Source organism: Notamacropus eugenii, chromosome 4, assembly GCF_028372415.1.
Source record: "Notamacropus eugenii isolate mMacEug1 chromosome 4, mMacEug1.pri_v2, whole genome shotgun sequence".
Taxonomy (NCBI): domain Eukaryota; kingdom Metazoa; phylum Chordata; class Mammalia; order Diprotodontia; family Macropodidae; genus Notamacropus; species Notamacropus eugenii.
This window is the reverse complement of record NC_092875.1, coordinates 329,221,288-329,246,102: the sequence shown is the minus strand read 5'-3', so window position 1 is coordinate 329,246,102 and position 24,815 is coordinate 329,221,288. Positions and strand designations below refer to the sequence as shown.

Below are 24,815 nucleotides of genomic sequence, written 5' to 3'. Positions count from 1 at the left end.
TTTACTGAAGATGTCTCCTACATTTCTGTCTCTAGGCTTACCTCTTTCTCTAATCTAATTCATATCTCCAGTTGTCTACAGGAATTTCTTCTCCTCATGTCCTCCAACTCAGCACGTTCCAATCCAAACTTGTCTTTATCTTTTAACGTGTTCTTTTTATGCCTTCATTTTGTTAATGTCACTTTCATTCAACAAAATCTCCTATATTTTAAACCTTCAAGTTATCCATAACCATCCCTATCCTTTACCTCCTGCATTCAATTAGATGTTAATTTCTGTCCATTTTACCTCTGCAGCGTCTCCTGCATCTTTTTTCTAGTCTTATTGCTACCACTCTGTGTCATCTAGATTATTGTAATACCCTCCTTACAAAATTTCTTTCTTTTACTCTCTCTCCTCTGCACCATCCTTCATACTACTGCTAGAATATTCTTCCTTAAATATAAATCTGGTCACTAATCAAACAAAAAATCTTCATTAAACACAACCATGCCACATATATACTTGTCCTTCCAAATTCTGCAGTACATCATTGCCCACTCTCTCTCTAATATCTAATCTTTCACTTTATTAAAACAACTCTTTGGTACAGTAGAGTACTTAATAGGGAGTTCAAATCCTCTTTCAGACACTGAATAGCTATGTGACTTTGAGCAAGTCAGTTTCTTTTTTTTCAGCTATAAAAAAGAGATAATAGTAGCATATTATAGGGTTCTTGAAAGGATCAAAGGATAATGATATATGTAAAATGATTTGCAAATAATAAAGCACTAAACAATAAAGATAGATAATAAAAGCTAGTTATCATTACTGATTTCTTTCTGGCTTCCTACAAAGAAACCCATGCCTTCCCATCCTTAAAAAAATCCTCACTATAGCTTACTCTCCTTAGCTATATCCTAACCATTGTCCTATATCTCAAATGTCCCTTTCTCAGCCAAATTCCTTGAAAAAGTGGTCTACATTGACTGTCTCCACTTCTTCTCCTTTCACTGTTTTCTAAATCCTCTAACATCTGGCTTCTGACCTTATCACTCAGCCAAAACTGTTCTCTCCAAGGTTCCCATGATCTCTTAATTGCCAAATCTAATGACCTTTTCTTGACCTCTCTGCATCATTTGGAATGGTAGCCCCTCTCTCCTCCTGAATATCCCCTCCTTTTGAGGTTTCAGTGACTCTTCTCTGTTAGTTTTCCTGTTTTCTGTCTGATCACACCCTTGTTGGATCCTCCTTGTCTCCTGCTTCAACTGTAGATGTGGCCCAAGGCCTTGTCTCAAGCTTCTCTTCTCTACAATCTCTTTTTTTGGTGATTTCATTAGTTCCCATTGGTTTAATTATCATCTCTATGCAAATGACTCCCAGATATCTACAGCCTACCCTAGTCTGTCTCCTGAGCTAAGTAATATATCCCAGTAGCCTATTTTAGACACTTCAAAATCATTGATTTCTAGAGTTTTCAAGTTCAACATATTCAAAACAGAAATCATTCTATTTTTTTCTAAACCCACCCATATTCCTAAGGTTCCTATTTCTGTCAAAAACACCCCAAGCCTTTTTTTGGCACTCATCCAAAAAGTCAGCCTCATCGATTCCTCACTCCCCATTGACTCTACATATCCAATCAGTTGTCAGTTCTACCTCCACAGCATACCCCACACTTCTGCCTTTCCACTCACATGGCCACCATGTTATTTCATTCTCTCATCACCTCTTGTATGGATCATTACAAGTAGCCTTCTAACTGGTTTCCATGCCAAAAGTTTCATATTTCAAAATCATCCTCTGCAAAGCTGCTGAAGTGATATCAATAAAGCACAGGTTTAGCCAAGTCATTTTGGTGCTCAGTCACCTCTGTGTAACCTTCCTTTTGTCACCAGGATCAAAAAACAGATTCCTCTATTTGCCATTTAAATACCTTCACATTCTGACTGCAGCTTACCTTACAAGCTAATTACACATTACTCTCTTTCATGCTTTCTGTAGTCCATCCAAACTGGATTCCTTAGTTTTGTTCTCACCACACTACACTTTGCCTTTATGTCTTTGTACTGGCTGTTTCTGATGCCTAGAATCTACTGCTTCCTCCCCTCTGCCTCTTAAAACATTCAACTTCCTTCAGAGCACAGCTCAGCTTCCATTCATTTCCTTTTATTGTTGTTCAGTCGTGTCCAACTCTTTCTGATCCCATTTGGAGTTTTCTTGGCAAAGATACTGGAGTGTTTTGCCATTTCCTTCTCCAACTCACTTTACAAATGAGTAAAATGAGGCAAAGAGGGTTAAGTGACTTGACCAAGGTCACACAGCTGATAAATGTCTGAGGCCAAATTTGAACTCATGAAGATGACTCTTCCTGACTACAGACCTGGCACTGTATCCACTGTACCACCATTTATCATGAGACCTTTCCTGATATCTCCTGCTACTATTGCTCCCACATACTCCCCCATCAGAAAAAATCAACTTGTATTTACTTTGTATGTATTTTTATTTTCCTACATATGTATTTGTTGTTTATGGTGACAGAATGTTTGCTCCTTAAGTCAGTGATAGTTTTGTTTTTGGGTATCCCCAGCGCTTCACATAATGCCTGCACAGAGTAGAGACTTTTTAAATCCTTCTGGACTGATTGATTGTACCACTATAAACACCCAGATATGGAAGCATATTATTCAGGGATTTCAAGAAAAAGTTACCGCATAATGCAGAAAATGCAAGCCCCCAAAACTGTTACTCTGGGTCTTCCCATTGGGAAACAGAGGGCATTGCAAAAGTTTAAGTAAAATTTGAAGCTTTGATAGCTTAACATATATAACATCAACCTCAAAAGGTTAAAAAGCTCAAATACCCCTAACGTCTTTTAATTTTCCAATGTGATTAACCATAATTTGACTGAAACATTCTCGCCAAGATTTTTGCTCCAATAGGTAGTTTTGGTTTCTTCTTGGAAAACCTTCAAAAAATTGTAATCTTCAGAGTTGTCTCCCATTAGGGCTTCTTTCTCCTGCCCTGACATGTTTTTTTTTTTCCTCTTCAGTTCTGTCCTTTCTAGCCAAGAGGTACTTCTCTGATCTTAGCATAGTTTTCCTTACCTGCAAAATGAAGGAATTGTAGTAGGAAAGCATTCAAGTACTTACCAGCACCTTAAATCTTTGATCCTATGATCATTTCTTAGTTGATTAATTTCTTAATTTAATTCTTAAATCTTTAATCCTTTGATCATTTCTTGAGCCTATTTATATTTTTCAGTCCCCCACTTTGGGGAACATACATTCTTTAAATTTTCTACCAGCAATCTAAAATCTAGTTCTGTTATTATTTTTTTAAGTGTGTGTGTGTATCTTTAAAAGTTGCCCCCTGTTTCTAGTGTTCATGAACCTGATGAATAAGAGTGCATTCACTCACTCTATCATATTGATTCTGTTTTTCCCACCCTTGAATGCTCAGCTGACCTCCATCCTTTCCAGCAAAAGAATTCCATTGGAGCTTCTGAAGTCCCAAAGTAATTCCGTCAGGAGTTGGCTTGGAATGAAGATGAGTTGGCAAAATTCCAAGGCACTATCCCAAGAGGGATATTGATTTTCCTAGAACAGTCCATTCCCAGGGTGTGCCTTAGAATATGAAGAATCCCCTATGGTACTATAAGAAATTGTCTTAAGAGGTTAAAGGATCCCCGTTAGAAGTGAATCACAGTAATTATTTTTCTTAGACAAAAATGTAATTATTAATGTTAATAGCTTATAGAGAGCATTACCATTTATAGCACCCTGTGGGGTGGGGTATAGAACCTAAAATAAAAGCAAATGCTAGAATGATGGGTGATTGAAACTCTCATTCTCTCTCCTCTTTCCATTTCTTTTCTGTCCTCTAATGGTCCCCCCTATTCCATGAGTGGCAGACCCTTGTTGTGTTTCTAGCCTTCACATCTTAGAATGTCTTTTTTGTTCTCCCATAGTGTTTACTTAATGAGTAGTGATACCAGAACTTTGGTGAGATGTGCACAATGTAATCTACAAAATATCACAGAAAAATTGAAGAGGGGAAAGAAGTAAAATTTTAGTAGGGTGTTGGGGAGGGAGTAGGAAGGCATCATGGTAGAGTGGAAAGAATCATAAGTTAGGAATCAGAAAACCAGGCTCTCTAGTCCCTGCTTTGCTGTTAACAAACTGTGTGACCTTGGGCAGAGCCTCTTTTCACCTGGGCTTCCTCATCTGTAAAATGAAGTAGTTTGTGCTAAATGGCTTCTAATGTCCATTTCAGCCCTTACATTCTATGATACTAATTTTAAACTTAAACTAGTTAGATGATGATTCTATTTTATTTGAAAGCAGGGCTTTGAGATTAGACCCCATTTAAGGTTCATTTGAGAACAATGTTAATATAGTTTTATCACTGCAGTTTAAGGAACCCTTATAAAATGGCTTGGAGTTAGAAGTTGTTAAAGTAGTCATTTGCCTCTAAGTTTCAGATAATTAAGAGCCTCAACATTAACTTTGTTAATGGCACCAATGTACTCATACCCCTCCTCCTTCTCTTTCGCTCAGGTTTATGAGAGGCCACAGAAACATTCAACCTTCCACTATGATCCCAGCCTCCAACAAGACTTCACAGAAGACACCTTAAAACCAAAGCACCAGCAAAAAAGCAGCAGCCAGAGCCACGTAGATTGGTCTGCCAGCTCGGACAATGGTCCCACCACTCAGAATTGCTTTATTGGGACAGAGTCTAGTCGAGAAACTCCAGGCACCACCAAGATTCCAACCCTTGAGCCCGTGGCTTCCTTTGCCAAGTCCCAAGGGAAGAAAGGTAGTGTGAGCAGCACATGGAGTCAGTTGTCTAGCAGTAGCAAAGATCTGCTTTTGGGTAATGTGATCCCACCCCCAAGCAACATCAGTTCACCAGCCCAGACCACCAGCTTAGCTGAGTGCAATGGGCTCCCACCCTTAGTAGACCAAGATGGAGGAGGATCAATGGAGCCCCCAGATCCCCCTACGGGAAACAGCAAGAAGAAGTCAAGTAAAAAAGACTTAATAAATCAAACCATACAAAATTCAGAACTGGACTGGGTCAAGAATGCCCAAAAAGCATTTGAGACCAAAACTCATGATAACGTGGAAGGGAAAAAGGAAGGCTACTCCACAGAGAGCATCCAAGAGGTATCACCAGCCAAGCAGAATACGAGTTCCATCAGTAATCCTGAAAATGATATGAGTCACGTCCGGATCACTATTCCCATCAAGACTCCAACCCTAGACCCACCTAGCCATAAAAGGAAGAAAAGGCAGTCTGTGAAAACAATGGTAGAAAAAATCATACCAGACAAAGCCTTGACTTCTGGAATTCCCATGAGCAGTGAAGTAGCTAGCAGGATGCTCTCTCACCCTGAAGGGAGTAAGAAAGATCCTCGCACTACCAAACTTGCTAAAATTGTGGAGAATGAGCCCTCTTTGGTTGTGCTGGAAGGTGTTGTAAGTGCTGAAAAGGTTCTCTCAAGTAATGCAGCCAGACTGCGAAAAACTCCCCTGGTCATGACTCCTCCACCATGCATAGATCCACCCCTCTCAAGCAAGCTGCCAGAAATTCAGCACCCTAAATTTGCCGCAAAAAGGAGGTGGACCTGCAGCAAGCCAAAACCCACCAGTATGCTGCGGGAGTCAGCCATGACCACTTCTGAAAAACTCATGGTGGAGCCACCTTCTGCATATCCTATCACCCCATCTAGTCCTCTGTACACAAACACAGACAGTCTCACTGTGATTACGCCAGTTAAAAAGAAGAGAGGACGACCAAAGAAACAACCTCTACTCACTGTTGAGACAATTCATGAGGGAACTTCCACCAGCCCAGTCAGCCCAATCAGCCGGGAATTTCCTGGCACTAAGAAGAGGAAGAGAAGACGCAATTTGGCCAAACTGGCCCAGTTAGTGCCAGGAGAAGAGAAATCCATGAGCGAGATGAAATTCCACAAAAAAGTTGGAAAGCTTGGTGTACTGGACAAGAAAACCATTAAGACCATCAACAAGATGAAGACCCTGAAGAGGAAAAACATCTTGAATCAGATCTTGTCCTGCTCCAGCAATATTGCCCTGAAGGCAAAAGTACCACCCCAGACCAATCCTGGGGGAGCAGCCATTGACAGCAGACTGGGTAAGCAGATCAATGTCAGCAAGAGAGGGACCATCTACATTGGCAAAAAGAGGGGCAGAAAACCTAGGGCAGAGCTGCAGCCCCCATCTGAAGAACCTAAGACAGCCATCAAGCACCCAAGGCCTGTTTCTAGCCAGCCGGATATTCCAGCCGTGCCTTCCAACTTTCAGTCACTTGTGGCATCTTCACCAGCAGCTATGCACCCACTTTCCACGCAGTTAGTCGGGTCTAATGGCAACCTGAGCCCCGCCAGCACTGAAATCAATTTTTCAGAGTTAAAAACTATGCCAAATCTTCAGCCCATCGGTGCTCTTCCTACCAAAACCCAGAAAGGATTACACAGTGGAACCTGGAAGCTGTCACCTCCCAGGTTGATGGCCAACTCACCTTCACACCTGTGTGAGATTGGGTCCCTGAAGGAAATCACACTGTCACCTGTGAGTGAGTCACACAGTGAGGAGACAATCCCTAGTGACAGTGGTATTGGGACAGACAACAACAGCACATCTGATCAAGCTGAGAAGAGTTCAGAATCCCGCCGGCGGTACTCTTTTGACTTCTGCTCTTTGGACAATCCAGAGGCCATTCCATCTGACACCAGCACAAAGAACCGACATGGCCACCGGCAGAAGCATCTCATCGTGGACAATTTCCTTGCCCACGAAAGCATCAAGAAGCCAAAGCACAAGCGGAAAAGAAAAAGCCTGCAGAACCGTGACAACCTCCAGTTCCTTGCAGACTTAGAAGAGCTTATCAACAAGTTCCAGATGTTCAGGATCTCCCACCGGAGTTACACATTCTATCATGAGAACCCCTATCCCAGTATTTTTAGAATCAACTTTGATCACTATTACCCGGTGCCATATATACAGTATGACCCCTTGCTCTATCTTCGAAGGACCTCAGACATGAAGTCCAAGAAGAAGCGTGGTAGGCCTGCCAAAACCAATGACACCATGACAAAGGTGCCTTTTTTACAGGGATTCAGCTACCCTATCCCCAGTGGAAGTTACTATGCACCCTATGGAATGCCTTACACATCAATGCCTATGATGAACCTTGGTTATTACGGTCAGTACCCAGCTCCTTTGTACCTATCTCACACTCTTGGCACAGCTTCGCCATTCATGAGGCCAACAGTGCCGCCACCACAGTTCCATGCAAGCTCTCATGTGAAGATGTCCAGCACTGCCAGGCACAAAGCAAAGCATGGGGTGCATCTGCAGACACCTATTGGCATGGGCCTTGGAGACATACAGCCCTCCCTCAATCCCCCAAAGGTGGGTAGTGCTGGGTTGTCCAGTGGTCGCCTCCATAAAAGGAAACACAAACACAAACACAAGCACAAGGAGGACCGAATCCTCGGGACCCATGATGACCTGAGCGGTCTCTTTGCAGGCAAGTCCACGGGCTTCTCCAGCCATGTCTTGAGTGAGCGGCTGAGCAGCGCTGACAAAGACCTCCCCATGGTGGGTGAGAAGAGTAGGCATAAGGAGAAACAGAAACACCAACACAGTGAGGTCAGCCACAAAGCTTCCAAGAGCAACTTTGAGGTTGACACCCTGTCAACCCTGTCTCTCTCTGATGCCCAACAGTGGACGCAGGTGAAGGAGAAAGGAGACACTAGCGGAGACCCTGCTGACTCCTGTACAAAGAAGTTCTCCAGTGGCAGTAGTGGAGAAAGCAGCAGCACAAGGTCAGAGACCTTGGATGTGTTTGGCAGCATGAACCCGTTGAATGACAAGTGGGACAGTGAAGTGAGTGGGAGTAAAAGAAGGAGCTTTGAAGGTTTTGGAACATACAGGGAAAAGGACATCCAAGCCTTCAGGATGAACCGAAAGGAAAGAAGCCCCTATGACTCCTCCATGTCTCCAGGTAAGTCCATGACTTAGGACTGACTATTCTAAATGAAGGAGATATTGCCCACCACAGACATCTTATTTAAAGTTTAAGTCATTTCCTTACTTCCCTGGCTTTGGATGTTAGAATTTCATCATCTTCACCTTTTTTTATGTTCACTATTCAAAGTGTTGGATCAAATGAAAGCCATTTTCCCCTTACAGTTGGTTTAGTGACTACATAGCATTGCTGTCCATGGTTCATTAAGCTTCCATGTACTCCCCTGTATATTCTGTTTGTTTCCTTAGGAAATTATTGGAAATCCATAAGCCTTCAGTAGCTCTCAAATTCTTAATTGAAAAAATCATTGGCGTCTTTGCTTTCTTATCAAAGGTGAAAGAAAGATGTGGGAGATGTGACCGGGAGGCATGCATTGTCATTGGTGGGGGGCAGAAAGAGAACTCCTCAAGAAAAACCTGTAAGTTTCTCTATGAGATCCTCTAAATATCAGGGCTCCTATTATCCTAGCAAAGAGCGTAGAGTTAACCTGAGATGTCTCTTTCCACAGCTGGGACCTCCCAGGGATTCTCAGCTAGTTAATTCTTATCAGCTGGCAAGTCACAGACCTCAACCTAATAAGATCAAGCCTTTAGCTCCTAAACACAGAGCTTTTTGCTTACCTCCCAGGTATTGAAAATGGTGGTAAGGCTCAAGGAAGATGGGGAAATGAGACTAACAACATCCTCTGTGGAGCCTGTCTGCATTTAAAATGCTGCCTTAGGAGAGCAATAGCAAAGAGATGAGGCTCACTTGCTTCTCTAATATTTTTAGGCTGTGGGGAAAGAGTGTGATTGGGGGAGGGTGTGTGTGTGTGTGTGTGTGTGTGTGTGTGTGTGTGTGTGTGTGTGTGTGATGGCGCTATAACTCCTTTCGACATGGTACGGTGGAAATAGTACTGACTTTGGAGTCGCAGGACCTAGGGTTCAAATCCTATCTCTTGTCACATACACTCTGAGTAACCTCACTTAACCTTTCTTGCCATTGGTTACATCATCTGTAAAATTAAGGAACTGGTCTAACTGATCTTCATGTTCCTTTCCAGCACTAAACCTATGATTAGGTGAACCTTCCTTTATCCCGAGGGTATATCCATTAGAAAGGGTTCAAAACTGCTGAAGCTGATAGCAACACATCCTCTTCCTGCTACCTGTGGCTTCCTAGAAGTAGAAAAGATTGTTCCATCATTAGCCCTTCCCCAACATTTGATCACCAAACTCTCTCTCTCTCTCTCTCTCTCTCTCTCTCTCTCTCTCTCTCTCTCTCTCTCTCTCTCTCTCTCATGCACACACACACACACACACACACACACACATACACACACACACACACCCCAAGTCTCCCACTTCCCTGCCAGTATCCCTCACAAATCACTGAATGGGATATAAGACTTCCAAAGCAACCCAGTAAGTAGCTCCTTAACACATAAAAAGTATGGGATCCCTGCCTTAAGTGTCAAGAGTTATAAAACCACAGTAATATGCAACTCTTTACCCCAAAGCTTAGAATTAAAGGGCCTTCCTCCCATGACTGAAATGCCAAAGGATTGGAGGAGGATACTAATCCCTTAGGCCTGCAAGGGCTTTCTTATCCATTCCGTCCTCATATTGCTCCTCAGGAATGAATAATTATAGGAGGTGGGAGCTGTCCATTAATGAATAATTAGATACATTTTCCAGGCTAGATTTCAGAGAGAAATACAGTTATCAGTTAAGAATCATCATTTAAGGAAGATTCATATTTCCCCTTCAAACTAGCATGGGATTTGTTATGGTGATGGTCTCTTGGGTTAATGAAGTCTGATTATCTTTCCTGTCCTTTTTGGATATGTTATGGGAGATAAATGATCCAAACTTGGTCCCCCAACCCCAAGTCAATTGGCAAGTCTGTCTTTCATTTTCACTGTGGATCCTCAGTGTATATAGTGCAGAGTCTGAGTGGTGAAGCCCACCCTGAGAAGGGAGTTAAATCAACCCTAAGCCCAAGGTATGTTCACGATTTCCCTTACTAGCCAAGGGCAGAGTTGGTTCTCATTTCTGCATTTGCTGAGCTTTTATTAGATGGAAAACATTGTCACAGTTTCACTCAGAAGAATCAACAAACATGAAGCCCAACTTGTCAGAAAATAAGAGAGATATTTCAGGGCAGCCAAGGGGCGGCCTGTCACTATGACCACACATTAAGGAAACAATCTGATTAATATTTTCTTAAACCAGACTGTATTATTCTGGAATTGTTTGAGCTTCAATAAATTGCCCAGTTGCAGACTTGGTTCCTGTCATTTTCAGGGGCTCACAGTTGGCTTCCAATCTTGCCATTACACTTTCCATGTATTTTCATTTGTATGGCTCTGGTGACGTTTTTGTCCAAAGTGCTTTCACATCTTTTCTCTCCCTTGATCCTGCACACCTGCCAGTGAGACAGAAATGTAGTGTCGATAGTGGAAAGATCATGAGACCTGGGTTCTAGTTTCTGCTCTTAAATTATTATTTTAATTAAATTTTTTAAAATAAATTATTAATTGTTAAATTATCAATAGACATCATGGTGTAGTGGCTACAGCTCTGCAGTTGCCATAAGAAAGGCCTGGGTTTCAGTCTCACCTGCAGTGTTCACTAGCTGGTAGAACCTGAGCAAATTGCTTAAATTCTCTGAGTCACATTTTCCTCCTCTGTAATAATGTCACCTGCCCCACGGATTATTGTCAGGCTCAAATGAGATGACATATCTAAAGTACTTCTCAAACCTAAAGATGTTATTTAAATGCCAGCAAGATAATTGTGATTATCTGTGTGACCTTGGCAAAGGCTCTTTCTTACTTTTCTAGGACTCAGATTCTTGCTCTGTAAAATGAGAGGTTGGGACTAAGTGACTCACAGAGTTCCGTTCTTACTCTTAAGCTCTATGATTTTTTTTTATCTTTGTTTTACCCTATAAGGCAACTGAGACCTAAATAGGTGATGTGATTTGACTAATGTCAAAAAAACCAGTAACAAAGTCAGCACCAGAAGGAATCACGGTCTTCTGACTCCCAAGCCAGTGTTCTTCCTTGCAAAAACATATTCAACCATCAAATTACTAGTCTTCCCCTAAGGTAGCTGAATGGTGATTATACAACTGATCAAGAGAAGTAGAGTAATTAAGAAGACATTCTGTTCCTTAATTTAAAACCAATGCAGAATCTTTCCTGATAGCCTAATCTTCTCTAAATGTCAACCCTTTAATGTCTCTAATGATGGGTCTTCTATCCTTTTCCTTGCTGAGATTCAGTTTGCAAAGTATTTGTGAAATATTTAACTATGTATAAAACACTGGATTAAGTGAGTATATTGCCCATGTTTTAGTAGAAGTTGTTGACAGCCTCTTGAGAATCGAGTTATTTTTTTCTTTCCTCGGTTATCTCATTGGAACGAAGAGACTCGATTCATTGATGTCCTCAACCCACTTCTTGCCTTCATGTTTGGTTGCTCCTAAACATTCTTTTACATGCAGACCACCAGAGAATGGCCTTTAATGCATCCTGGAACCAGATGTCAGCCACAGAAGTGACTACCCTGGTAACTTAATAATCCTTGGAGAGAGTTCACCTTAAATGTGATCTCTTCCAATGAATGCCATCATTTGATATAGTTGTGAAGCAGTTAAGATTAGATTTTGGTCACATAAAGCCATTAGGATCCCTAGATGATTTTATCTGAGTTGAAATTTTTGCCTTGACCAAAGTATGTCATAAGTGAAGATTTCAGATGTAAACTGCTTCCCCCTCTTTATCTCCCCCTATTACAGGAAGATAATGGAGATATGCTCCTCCTCCTCTGTCCTCATCCTTCTGTATCTGAGTATTTCCTCTCCCAACAGGTAGTTTCACATTAAAACCATTGTGAAATTCTACCCTATGGAAGCCTAACTTTTTAAATGAACCAAGAGATGCATCTGGTTATACCTCTGAGACACTTCTTTGGGACTGGGCTCGGGAAAGATACTGTATAAATGTAAGTCATTATCATTATGGAGAGAGGAATTAGAGACCCCATTTAGCAAAAGCAGCAGTTGCACACTTCATTTCCCCTTCAGCAGTCAGAAAATCATTTATTTCCCATCCCTCTGTCCCACCAGATGGCAAAGTTATCTTTCTACCCATCTCTTATCATATCTACAATTCATATCCATTTCCACATACCAACTCTTCATTTTCCTTCTTTGCTTTCTCCTTGCTTCTTCCTCTTCCCCCTCTTCTTTCTCTTACCTATTTCAAAAGTGCTGGCTATTAAGTTTTGTTTGTGTAGTGTGAGCCTACTACTATGTAGCTGTAGCTATTTATAGAATCAGACTGGGACCAATGAATGAGTAGAGGAGAAAAGAACCACAGAATTTTAGAGTTGGACTTCAGAGGTCAACTACTTCAACTTTTATTTAAGCCACTACAGGAGTCCCCTCTAAAGAATCTCAGAGATACTGTTGTTCATTTAGCTCATAGCAGTGAACTTTCTATCACCTGATCAAAATGTGAGTATGGGCAGCTTAGAGAAAGCCCTCATGAGGATGTAGAAAAGGTTTATTTCAGTCACAATCTTCCTTTTTTCAAATACTCAGAGTCCCCAAGTATCTTAACCAATAATGATGCAAGTTTTCCCATAAACATCAGACATGCTGCCTTCTTCAGGCTAGTAGAAAGAGAACAAACACCTGTCAGATAAGGGAGAAGCAGTGAGCATGATAAATGTACACATGTATTAGTCACATGTGGTTCTTAAGCAAGATTATCATCACAATATGAAAAAAGTTCAAATATTTCTTCAGATAAAATAATACTGAGCTCACCTGGGAGATTATCAGGAGTTTGTCAGCTGGGCCTTGCCTCTGCCTGTTGCCAGATCTCCTGTGTTTGGGAGGTGGGAAGGGGGACATCTAAGCAACCATCCCAAAGAGAGATTTATCTAGGGTGACAAAAGTCTTGAGAAAGATGAAAATGATTTACCCATGACGAGATAATGACTAAAAATGGATGAGAAAGGAGAATAGGAGTCATTCCCCAAAGTGGAGATTAATAAAACTAAAGAACAAAGAGAGGAGGAGGAGTACTGATTAAATCTAGCGTTTTCCATTTTTTATCCACCTTGAAAGTTGGGATTTCTAACTCTAACATAGAGTTGGGGTTCTAATCCATGCTCTGAAATTTAAGAGCTATGATTTATAACTGGTCAAGTCAGCTATCTTGTCTCAATTACCTCCTCTTTAAAAAGGGTTTGGAGTAGATAATCTAATCATGTGAGTTTGGTGTACGGAAAAGAAGCTTCCTGCCAGTCTGAAGAATCCACAGGTGGAATGGGTGACCTCAGGAGGGGGTGGTATCTTCAGTCCTGAAAGTTTTTAGTCAGAGGCTGGGCGACTTCTTCTTGGCTATATTTTATCTATGATGCTTATTTAGGTTCAGGTTGATCTCAATGGTGTCTTATGACCATTGCAAGCCACATCACCTCAATTTCCTTACTTATAAAATAAGGTTTCATGATCTCTGAGGTCCTTTTCAGCTCTAACATTCTCTCTTTGGATACAACATAGAAGTGTGTGTCTGTATGTGTGTATAAAAGGAAAATTGGAAAGATGACTGGAATGAGAGATATTAAACTATACAGTCTTTTTTTTTTTAAACTGTAAGTTATTGTGAAAAAAGTCTCTCTGCTAATAGTTTGGTTCCCAAAATACCACTTGGAACTAATATATAAAAATGAAGACTATTTTTTTTGTGTATGTGGACTTCTGAAGAATTCTTTTTCCTCCATCCTGTCTTAACTATTGCACATACTTATTTTATTGAACTTCCTAGGATTCTGCACAAAACCCTTTTGGAAACCTAGCATTTATCAAATTAAATGTTGTGACCCATAACATTTTGGGAATTTGAAAAAATTGCATTGTCTTGGCCATGCTGAAGCCAGTGATCAAGAAATTCCACCTTCAGAACATGGAGTCCCCAGGCCATTTATCTTTCCTAGTTTGGCACAGATTGTTAAGTTCTGCTGGAAGTTTTTATTTAGACCTCTACAGGATTGGGGAAGTATGCACATTCTGGATTGGCCTTGCAGAAAGTGTGGTTTTGACAGACTTGGCCTGGATATGCTGCTGAGCCATTCTTGGCTAAGGAAAGTAGCAATGCTCAGCTTCCCAAGAGTGGCCAGTCATGGAGCAGAGATAAGCAAAAAATGACTGTGTGGAAGGAAGTCTGGGCACCCCATTCCTTCTTTCCAGAAATTGACTTTTGGGAGATGCTGTGGAAAAGGCTTGGAAAAAAGAATCTTCCTCAGGATGAAGCTACCTGTGGTGATTTCACCCTGCTGGATACCGTTGGCAAACATTATGCTTTTCCCCAAACAGCACTTATTGCCAATTGACCGAAATTAGTGTGTGGAGAAGAATAAAGAAACCAGAAAATCTCACAGACTCTCCCAGCTAGAAAAGACTTCAGAGGTCATTTAAATCCAACTTATATATGAACAGGAGCACCTTCTAAAACATCCCCAACAACCAGACATCAAACATCCATTTGAATTCCCCTCATTGATGAGGAACTCATTACTTTAAAGATACACCTTTTTGCTTTTGGACAGTTGAAATTGTTAGGAACTTTCCTCTTATTTAAAGCCCAAATCCACTTACAGGCTGTTTTGTACTTCTTTTGTTGTACTTTTTTCTCAGTAAATATCTCTATGTAAAAGCTTCCTCTTCTGTTGGAGCAGAAATCAAGTGTGCCCTCGCATAATGAAATATAGGCTTCCCAAGAGCTCTGGAGAAGAATGTTATGTTCCAACATGATCAGTACCTGAAGCTGGTTCAAACCAAGCTATAGCCCAATATTTGTGAAGCAGGAACTCCTTTGCTCACTTACAAAGGGATACATCTTATTTTTTTACCTTTATGTGGACCCCATGTTGGCCCATGCAGAAGTGCATAATGAAAGATGTTTAAAGAAACATTGAGGGTGTGGCTGTGTTTATTTGCATTTGGTACAGGGGAGGGTATTCTACATCTACCCCCTTTTTCCTTCTCTAATCTATGGATGTGATGCAGTTCATTTACAAAGTTTTCTAACGAATAGTCTACTCTGCCTATGTAAAAGAACTCACCCTCATAGTCTTTAGGGACTGTGGCTGCTGAGGAAGCAGGGTCAGGTAGCAGAACTTAGAGAAACAGTTACCAGGTCCCATCTCCACAACACTTGTTGTCCTGGACAAGGGCTATGGTACTGAGATGGTAGCAGGGCTGCTGGTTCCAAGGGTGCGCTGGATAGAGGGGAGAGGATCACTTCTCTTTCTTTTCCTCAGGGATTTTGGACCTACCTCCCTATCAATGGCAGTTGGTCAGCTGTTGTTGATGGTGGGTTCAATGGATCACATATCCATAAGTTTTTCTCCCCTCAGTGACTATGGGGGCTGTGCTGGGTTCCTTAATAGAAGGAGACTGTTTAGTTGAAAAAGAAGGGGAAAGCATTGAGCCTTAAAGGACAGAGACTAGTATATAAACTGATATATAAACAAACAAGAAGTATCAAGGCTTTTTTTAAGGAAATGAAAAAATAACCTAATTAAGAAGACAGGTCCTATATACTGAAAGACTAATGAAAGAGCAGTGCAAGAAGTTTGTATGTTTTCAAAGAGATAAATGACCATCATCTTGTGGAGTAAAGCTTGTATCTGACGAGTAGATTGTGCAACTATAGAAGAAAGGCAAAAAATGGGGAAAACTTCGAACATAAGGATTCAGTGAGTCCTGACAGGATGTTGGAGTAGGAAAGAGAGGTATGTTGGTTTGAGAAATGTTCATGGCTGGCTGTCTCCAAACATACCTTTTTCATCTGATCTCATCAGTTCTTGTCTAGCACGATCCCCCTTTGGAGGTATTTGAAGTGCACTGTTTGTGTTAGTAGTTCTGCTCTTTAAAACCTTGCATTGAGTTAACTTGGTTTAGGCCACTTTCCAAATGGTCTTCCAGTTTCACAGCCCTTTACTTCTTGTGCTTTGTAAACGTTCCAGCTCAGTAACTCTCACAATCCCCAGTGACAAGACAAGAGGGTGGGAAGGTGGAAGTGACAAAACATTGTACCTCTGCGGCAGGTAGACAGTCAAATGCCTTAGGGAGAGGAGAAGTGACACCCCTTACTTGGCACAGGAATTTTGTACTTTTCCAAGTGCTTTTGAAAAAAGGTAGCTTGTCTCATTTGATCTCTATAATGACCCTGTGAGGCAAGTGGACCAGTATTTTTCTCAGATGAGAAAACTGACACACAGGTCAAAAGATACATAAGTAGATAGTGATGGAGTTGTCCCTATAATATAGGTTTTTCTCTATTCTTTAACCAGCATTATTTCCTTTAAAAAGCGTTTTATTGGTGCTTTTTGTTTTTAATGCCATCTCTTTCCTATATTTGCCCCCCTCCAAAAACCAAAACAAACCAAAACACAAACTTTGTAACAACAGCAAATAAGGAAAACACTCATATTAACCTCACTTGGTAGCATATGCACAATTCTGCACCTGTGGTCCATATCTCTCTACAGAAAGAAGGAAAGTAAATATGTTTTATCATCCCAATTTTTGAATCAAAATTAGTCTTTGCATTTAATTCCACTGTTCTTTCTAGAAAGAGCGATACCACTTCTTATCTAAACTGCCTCACAAGTCAGATATGCCCACAAGCAAAGTTTGGTCTCTCAACTCTTCTTCCAGAATTTTCACCAGTATATTAGTTGAATATACTTTATTTAGAATTTTTAAAAAGCATTTTCTACCAAGTGAAGAGTTATTTCCAGGTGTTCAGTGCTCCCCAAAGTGAAGTTGTTTTGTCCTTAATGCTAACCAGAGAGGCAAAGGTCAAAAAAAGATGAAATTGAAGTCAACAGAATCATGAAGGGGACTTCAGGGGAGATATGAGATAGGCTTACTTACTGATCCTGTAATACTAGAACCATAGAAATCCCATGGCTAAATGGCATAGGACTATAGAGTGCCATAGGAGTTCAAATCTGACCTCATACACTTCATAGTTGTGTGACTCTAGGCAAATCTCTTAACATCTATTTACCTTGACTTCTTTAGCTATAAAATGGGGATAATAATATCATCTAATTCTCAAGGTTGTTGTCAGGAGAGAATATTATAAAATGCTTAGCACAGTACGTGATACATACTAGGTTCTATATAAATGCTATTCCCTCCCTCCCTTGCAACTAGAAAAAGATAATTTTAGGACAGATCTTGCCATAGGAGTAAATGTGTGGAAGTCTTTATGCTGAAAGAGTAATATTTGACAAGTATTGCACCTCAAAGTTTACAAAAAAACTTAATAGACATCATCTGTACACCAATCCTATGAAAAAATTATTGTTTTTACTATAAGTGAGATTTATATGACACTTTAAAGATTGCTCAATACTTTAAAAATGTATACTTTTATCCTCATAGCAGCACTACGAGGGACACACTCTAATGATCTCTATTGTTGGTAGGCAGCACCTGGACCAAGAACTAACAAAGAAGGTGTGATCAGATGGATAGGATGATAACCAGGAGAGAGCAGTGCCACTAAAACCAGTTGGGCAGAGCACTTTCAAGAGATGATCAACAATAGCTAATGCTGCAGAGAGGTCAAAAAGTATCAAAATTTTTTAAAAGGTCATTAGACTTGGAAGAGATTTGGTAACTTTGGAGACATAGAATTGGAAGCTAGAATGCAGAGGGTGGAGAAGAGAATGAGAGGAAAGGAAATAGAGTCAGGTAGTGTAACCTCATATACTTACTAGCTGTAGGACCCTGGGCAAGTCACTTAATCTCTGCTTGCCTCAGGTTTCCTCATCTCATATGATCCCTGCTTCCCGGTTTGTTGTGATGCTGAAATGAGATGTTTATAAATCACTTAGCACAATACCTAACATACAGTAGGTGTTTAATACATGGTAGGTATTTAATACATAGTAGGTGTTTAATAAGTGTGTATTAACTAGTATATTTAGTGTATTTAAACACAAAGAATAAGTAAGATGTAAGACATCAACTAGTGTGGATGATAGGATTAGGTTAAGACTTTTTAAAGGTGAAGGAGAGATGAGTATGAGATGAGTATGTTTGACATACTAAACACACAGAGGCGAACTCATACATGCATATGTTTGTAGACAGCAAGGAAACCATCACCAGATAGAAAGAGAATGAAGAAAAGAGAAAATTATTTTCCTGATACATGAAACTTCTACCAATGCAGACCAGTCCTTTCTCTTTAATATATATTCAAATTGTTGCCTAGAGGACTGAAAGATCACGTGATTTCCCCAGGGTCACATAGCCCTTATATGACAGAAGAAGGACTTGAACTCAGCTCTTCCTCTTCTACAGCTTCTTCTATGTCCACTATTCCTTGAAGTCTCAGTGTCTCTTTGCATCAACCATCACACCTAATATAATACCAGCATGTAGTCATACCTCATGTTTTATCCATGTGATATTGCTTTCTCCAATGCAGATTGCAGAAGTCTACCATGCCTTACTCAATAGTACACACACACACACGCACACGCACACACACACGCACACACACATGCACACATCTGGTGGCCAAAACTCTGCTGATAAGCCATTTAGCCAGGCGTGTTCTCCAACCACAGAAGTACAACTCCAAACCAGGTCTGTAGCTCACAGCTTTTTTAGATAAGAAGGATCTCCCAAAACTTCTGGCTCATTGAGATAGCATTCAAGATATAGAATTCATCCTTATCCTGCCATGAGGAGACACTGGAGAAGAATATTATTAGCAAAATAAATATTATTACAAATATTACGATATATTTATCATTATGTATTCTATATTAAATATATAATAAGCATGAAATATTCATGCCACTATTTATATTGTTTTTTTATATATTTATTTATATACAATATATTATTATATTATATGTGTTTCATATTATTTATATATTTGTATTTTATATTGTATGTAATATGTAGATATTATTAAAATATTATAAATATATTAAAAATTGGTTTCCTAAATCAATATGCAGCCCCTAGGGGTCCTTATTCCTACTGGTTACTGGCCCATTTCTATTTGACACCACTGTTTTAGTGGATAGGCAGCCTGTTTTAACTCCCAGATCACTTATTACCATGGGATCCTACATGAGTCACTTAATCGCCAAGAGCCTCAATTCTGTTATGTGTAAAATAGGGCTAATGATGTTTCTAATATCTACTTGATCTTCATAGGATATTAAGAAGAAGCACTATAAATGTCAAACTTACTATCATGAGATGCAGAAAGAGCATTTAATTTGAACGCTGTGGACCTGGATTTGAATTTCTTGATTTTTTAAGCAAATTACTTCAAATCTCTGCACCTCAGTTTCTTCATTTAGGAGAATGGATGGGATAACCATGGAGATCTCTTTCAGCTCTATTGAAATAATCCCTCACATAATTTTGATCAGTCACAGTCATCCTGTGAACTAGGATAGAGTATGTATTATTATTCCTTTTTCATATGTGAGTAAACTGAGTCTCTTAAAGAATAAATAATTTGCCTGAGGTTGGACAGCAAGGAAATGGCAGAGCTATAACTAAACCAGATCTTCTGACTTCATCCTCATAGGATGTGAAGAGGTAGCTAGATGGCCTGATAGTTAGAACTCTCAGCCTGTAGTCAGAAAGAACTGAGTTCAGTTCCAGTCTAAGACATTTATTAGCTGTGTGACCCTGGGCAAATCACTTAACTCTGTTTGCCTTAATACACTAAAAGGGAAATGGCAAACCACTCCAGTATCTTTGGCAAGAAAATGTAAAGAATCAGACACAACTGAACAACAGCATCTAGAAGGGACCAGATAGACTTAGTCCATTTATTTTACACATTAGGAAACTGAGGCCCAGAAAGGGTTAAATGACATAACTGGGGACACACAGATAGTAAATGTCCAAGGCAGAATTTGATCTCAAGGATTCCTGACTCCATATCCAGAACTTTCCACTGCATTCCCTGGTTGAGAACACTTTTCACTCTCAAGTCTACCTTCTCTTTACTTTGGTGAGTTCTCCTTCCCTTTCCTCTTTCACTATCACACGTTTGTTACTTTGGACCTTTCACCTCTTTTCCCTAAGGAAATAGTTGCCTGTGACTTCTCTAGTTTATGCCACCACCCAAACAATGATAAATGTAAAAACAAACCTGGGACCAATTGGACATGGAAATTTTCCTGATTTCCAGTCTGTTCTACTTAAGTAAACCTCAGAAACCACTCTCTACAAGCCTTACAACCTCAAGGCACTGACCAGAAAATGGGCAGAACCTCTGACCAGTTGAGAGGCTGCAAGGAATGTGTTCAAAAGGCAGCAGAATATGTCTTTGTGGGGTGGCCCCCACCAATGGAAGAGGCTATGAGCAATCTGGAGGAGCAGAACCACAACTCCACCCCCAGAGCTTAAAATACAACCAGCCACTTCTTCCCCTGAAGCAAACCGAGTGACATCATCCTCTTGGGGACCTAGCTGTAATCCTGTTGATGAACCATAGGAGAAAACAGGAACCAAAAGTTAGAATAGCATTCTTGTTTGGAATTGGTTTTCAATGCAGGTAGTTTCAGAGGCACTGTGGAGGGGGGCATCTTTTCATTTGTACCCTGGAAAATGCTACCCAGATCTACCATCCATGCAATCTCTGCTCCCCATTCTGCTCCTCTGTGAAATATTGGATTAGTATTTAGAACTTTAGAGCAGGGGGCGAGCTATTATACCAAAGGAACAAAGAAAAGAATAAGAACCCTTGTGCTCCAAGGAAAGTGATCAGACTAGACTGGGAGTCCGAAACTCAGTCAGTATGTTAGAGCTGGAAGGAATGTCAGAGATCATACCCCATGCTTTATACCTAAGGAAATAAAGTACCAGAGGAGTTAGATGACTACCCAAGACCACGCAATGGATAAGTACAAGAGGATGATCTGAACCCTGTTCTCTTTACTGTGGGCCCAAAACTGTTTCAGTGACACCATGCTGTCCTTTGACATTCTGGTTTCTTCACACACTGAGATCAACATATATTTATCGAGTATTCACTGTATGCAAGGCTCTGTTTCTAAGGCAGGACCTCTTGTATCCCTTTGACAGACCAGTCAAATTAATGCTTTTTAATGCATAAGATCAAGACTCATTTTCCTGAGTCCAGTGTCAGACACTTACTATCTGTGTGACCCTGGGTAAGTTGCTTAACCCTCTTTGCCTTAATTTCCTTATCTGTAAAATGACCTGGAGAAGGAAATAGCAAGCCACTCTAATATCATTGCTGAGTAAACCCCACATGGGGTCACAAAGAGTTGGACATGACTGAACAACAGCAATCATTAACAAAATATGGGAAGAAAATAAAACTTCCTAGAATCCAGGTTAAGAATCCCATTTCCTAGATAGCACCAAGGCAGCTGGGTGACACAGTGGGTAGAGCACTGGGGGTGGACTCAGGAAGACTCGAGTTCAAATCTAACCTTATATACTTCATAACCATGTCCACCTGGGCGAGTCACTTTAACCTCTGTTTGACTCAGTTTTCTTATCTCTAAAATGGTGGTAATGATAACCCCTGCCTCCTGAGTTTGTTGTGAGGATTTAATGAGATTAAATTGTAAAGCACGTAGCACAGTGCTTGCCACATAGTAAGCACTATAGAAATGTTAGCTGATATCAGTAGTAATTATTGTTGTTTGTTGTTATCATCATCATCATTATTATGAGACAAAAAAATATGGAGAAGTACATATCAAGGATATGTAGTATATGAGTATATGTAGTATATGAGTACATACACTCAAGGATCTTAGAGTTTACAGTTTAGCTCAAGAAACAAGTTCAATAGAACTCAGGAATTAATGAGACTTAGTTTTGGAAGGGACCTTAAAGATCATCTAAAATCTCAGCTCCTACACTTTACAGATGGTGAAACTGAGGCCCTGAGAGGGTCATTGATTTGCCTGTGTTCACTTAGTAATTCCATGGCAAAAGTGAGTTTAGTAAAAATTCTGTGTCATTTTTACTGCAGTATTCAACAGCAGAGCAAGACAGTATTAGGATAAATATCTTTCAATAATACAAGAAATGACTTTGTAACATAGGCTTTATCAATTGTACATTCCTCTGTGTTTGATTTTAAATAAGGGATTAAAAAACAACCTCTGCTGTCTGGTTGGAGCTAAAGATAAGCCACTATGAACGGATTCCATTTTTAGGGAAGATACCCCAGAAAGTCAAGAAATTGATAGCACCTCTTCTCTAGGTGGTCACCTAATGGATAGTAGTAATGGGGAGGCAGATTTCAACTCAATATAAGGAAAAACCTGAGAATGATGAGAATTTCTCCCAAATGGAACAGACTGCATCAAATAGTAATGAATTTCCATTCGCTAGAAGGGTATTGAAAATGTGAGCCATGCTTTGAGGAAGAGCTGAACAAATTCATGAAGATTATATGGTTGGGGTTGGGAGTAGTTCTGGGGTTGGGGTTATTGGAAGGTGGAAGGAAGACTGATTGCTGCCAAGGGCTAGGAACCACATAGCAGCTTTCAGATGATCTGTTACAGTTTCAGGTGTTGAAATGTGTCTCCATTTTCCTTGCACCTAAAGCTAAATGTTCCTCTTGATGTTGGCTTCTGGGCAGATCTTGATTACTCTGTATCCTGAGGACCAAAGTTTACTTTCTTCTAAAAGCACATGTCCAAAGGACTCCCTACCTCATCAAAATAGAAGTGAAAGGAGTTAGAATGGAAGCAATGAAATAAAATGAAATTTAGATGGAATGGAATACAATCTAACAGAATAATAATGGCAGAATGAATCCTAGATGAATAGTTGGAAGGGAATGTGGAAGTCATTACTTCTGTTTATACTCTTTATATTACAGAGAAGAAAACTAAAGTCTAGAAGAGATTAAGTGACTTGTCCAAGGTCACAGAGGCAGCAAGTTCTAAAGTTAGAATTTGAACCCAGGTCTTCTGCCTCCATAAACTGGGAGTTTATAGAAGAATGACAAAATAGACTCATTTGAGTCTATGGGCAGGGAATAGAATGGAGCAAAGTAGTCCCAGTACCTAGGAGGGGGTACCTAGGAGATGATCTGGTACAACTGTCTTCATTTTATAAATGAGGAAACCAAGTCTCAGAGATGATGTGACCTTGCCTGAATTCACACAGCTACTCAGCTGCAGAGCCAGAACAGAAATGGAATGAGAAGGAATGGAATTTTACAGATATGTGACTAACAACAGAAATTGAATTCTTGAATTGCTTGTTCCCCCATTTATTTTTGGTAAAATAGGTTCAGTGAGTTAGCAGAGATCTTGGTCAAAGTCACTTATTTCTTTATTGGTTATATTTCTCACCTGTCTAGAGATTTGTGAATGTTCTGTGCCACATTAATTGGTCATCGTTACTATTTTTCAGCTTGAGTATACTTGAATAGAAAGGGCTAGACTAGAATCTGTTTTCTGGTGATTATCCCTGGATGTACTTACACACTATAAATTCTCAATTTCTACATATATATGGATATTCTTGGTCTTTCTTTGGATATAAGGCCATCTCTTAAAATTTTCAAGAGCAACCATTCCTTCTTTTTTACATTGTGTATGTAGAAACTTCATCTCCTTGTTTGTCTAGAGTTGGATTTGTGTTCAGGATTCATAGCTGGATAGAAGAGGTAGCTCTTTTCTAGAAGACTTCCCAAATCCTTCTTGAAAGTGCCATGCATCACAGACGGTTTTCTCAAATAGCTGGAATCTCTCTTCTCCTTGGCTTTTTCTACCATTTCTCTAGTTCCGGTTGATGCTAATTATAGTAGAAAAAACATCCATCTTAAGACATCTAAGAGAAAAGGATCCCATTTCTGTATGCTTTTCACTGAAGTTGGCATAGGTTTCAAATACTGAGTCACTAGAGGAAGTACCCCACCATACTGGAATAGCTCATCGGGCTACCAGTTCTTTGGCTTTATTTTCATTAAGGAAACTTCAGTTTAGGGTGCTGTCAACCTGCTCAGCCATAATTTAGCCTTCTCTCTTTTGGTGATTTGCCAAGTTCTTCTCATTTCAGAGACCCTTTTGGTTAATAACCCCGTGGAAAACTGGCCTCATCCATTTTCCTTTGCCACTCCAAAAAAGAAAAAAAAATGCTTGCCAGAGTGGAAGAATGTTGTTGCTTCATGGCAGAAATAGAGAAAGTCTGTGTTTCTGCTGCATCAGATTTAAATTGCACTGACTATTCTCCAAGGTCCTCCATGATCTGGCTTACCATACTGTTATCCATCCAGCCTTACTTTTGACATTTTCAGCCTAAACACTCTTTTCCCACAAGTTGCTTCATAAGTCTGCTATAGTTTTTCTCACATTTGTGCGTTTGCTAACATTGTTCCCTGTATCTGAAATACCTTTTCACATCATTTCTCCCATTCCAAAGTCTGCCATATTGCCTTTCCCATAAAGTTTACCAGCCCCAACTCATCTTCCACTGTTCTAAAATGGTATCATAGCCACACAATTGAACTTTGAATAATGGAATTTTTAAAAATATTGTTTACTGTTGTTTCCCCTCCTAGATCATACCTTGAGGGAATAAGCCAGATTTTATTCCAAGTTTGTACCACAATGATGGTGTCATAATAAATACATGTTGATCAACTACATAGCTTATTATATGGGGAAAGGAATAAGCATTTTAAGCTAAACACTTCTTACAAGTATTGTCACATCTGT

The 24,815-nt window shown here is 40.1% G+C and overlaps 1 protein-coding gene across 5 annotated transcripts in view; it reads left to right on the top strand.

The window, feature by feature from the left end:
* Window positions 1–24,815, top strand: part of SETBP1 (SET binding protein 1) — a 505,913-nt gene that overhangs the window by 346,500 nt on the left and 134,598 nt on the right. For all 5 annotated transcript variants that reach the window (XM_072605257.1, XM_072605253.1, XM_072605254.1 and 2 more), the window contains exon 5: window positions 4,542–8,019. In XM_072605257.1, the coding sequence (XP_072461358.1) occupies window positions 4,542–8,019 (3,478 nt within the window). The remainder of the gene's footprint in view (window positions 1–4,541; window positions 8,020–24,815) is intronic.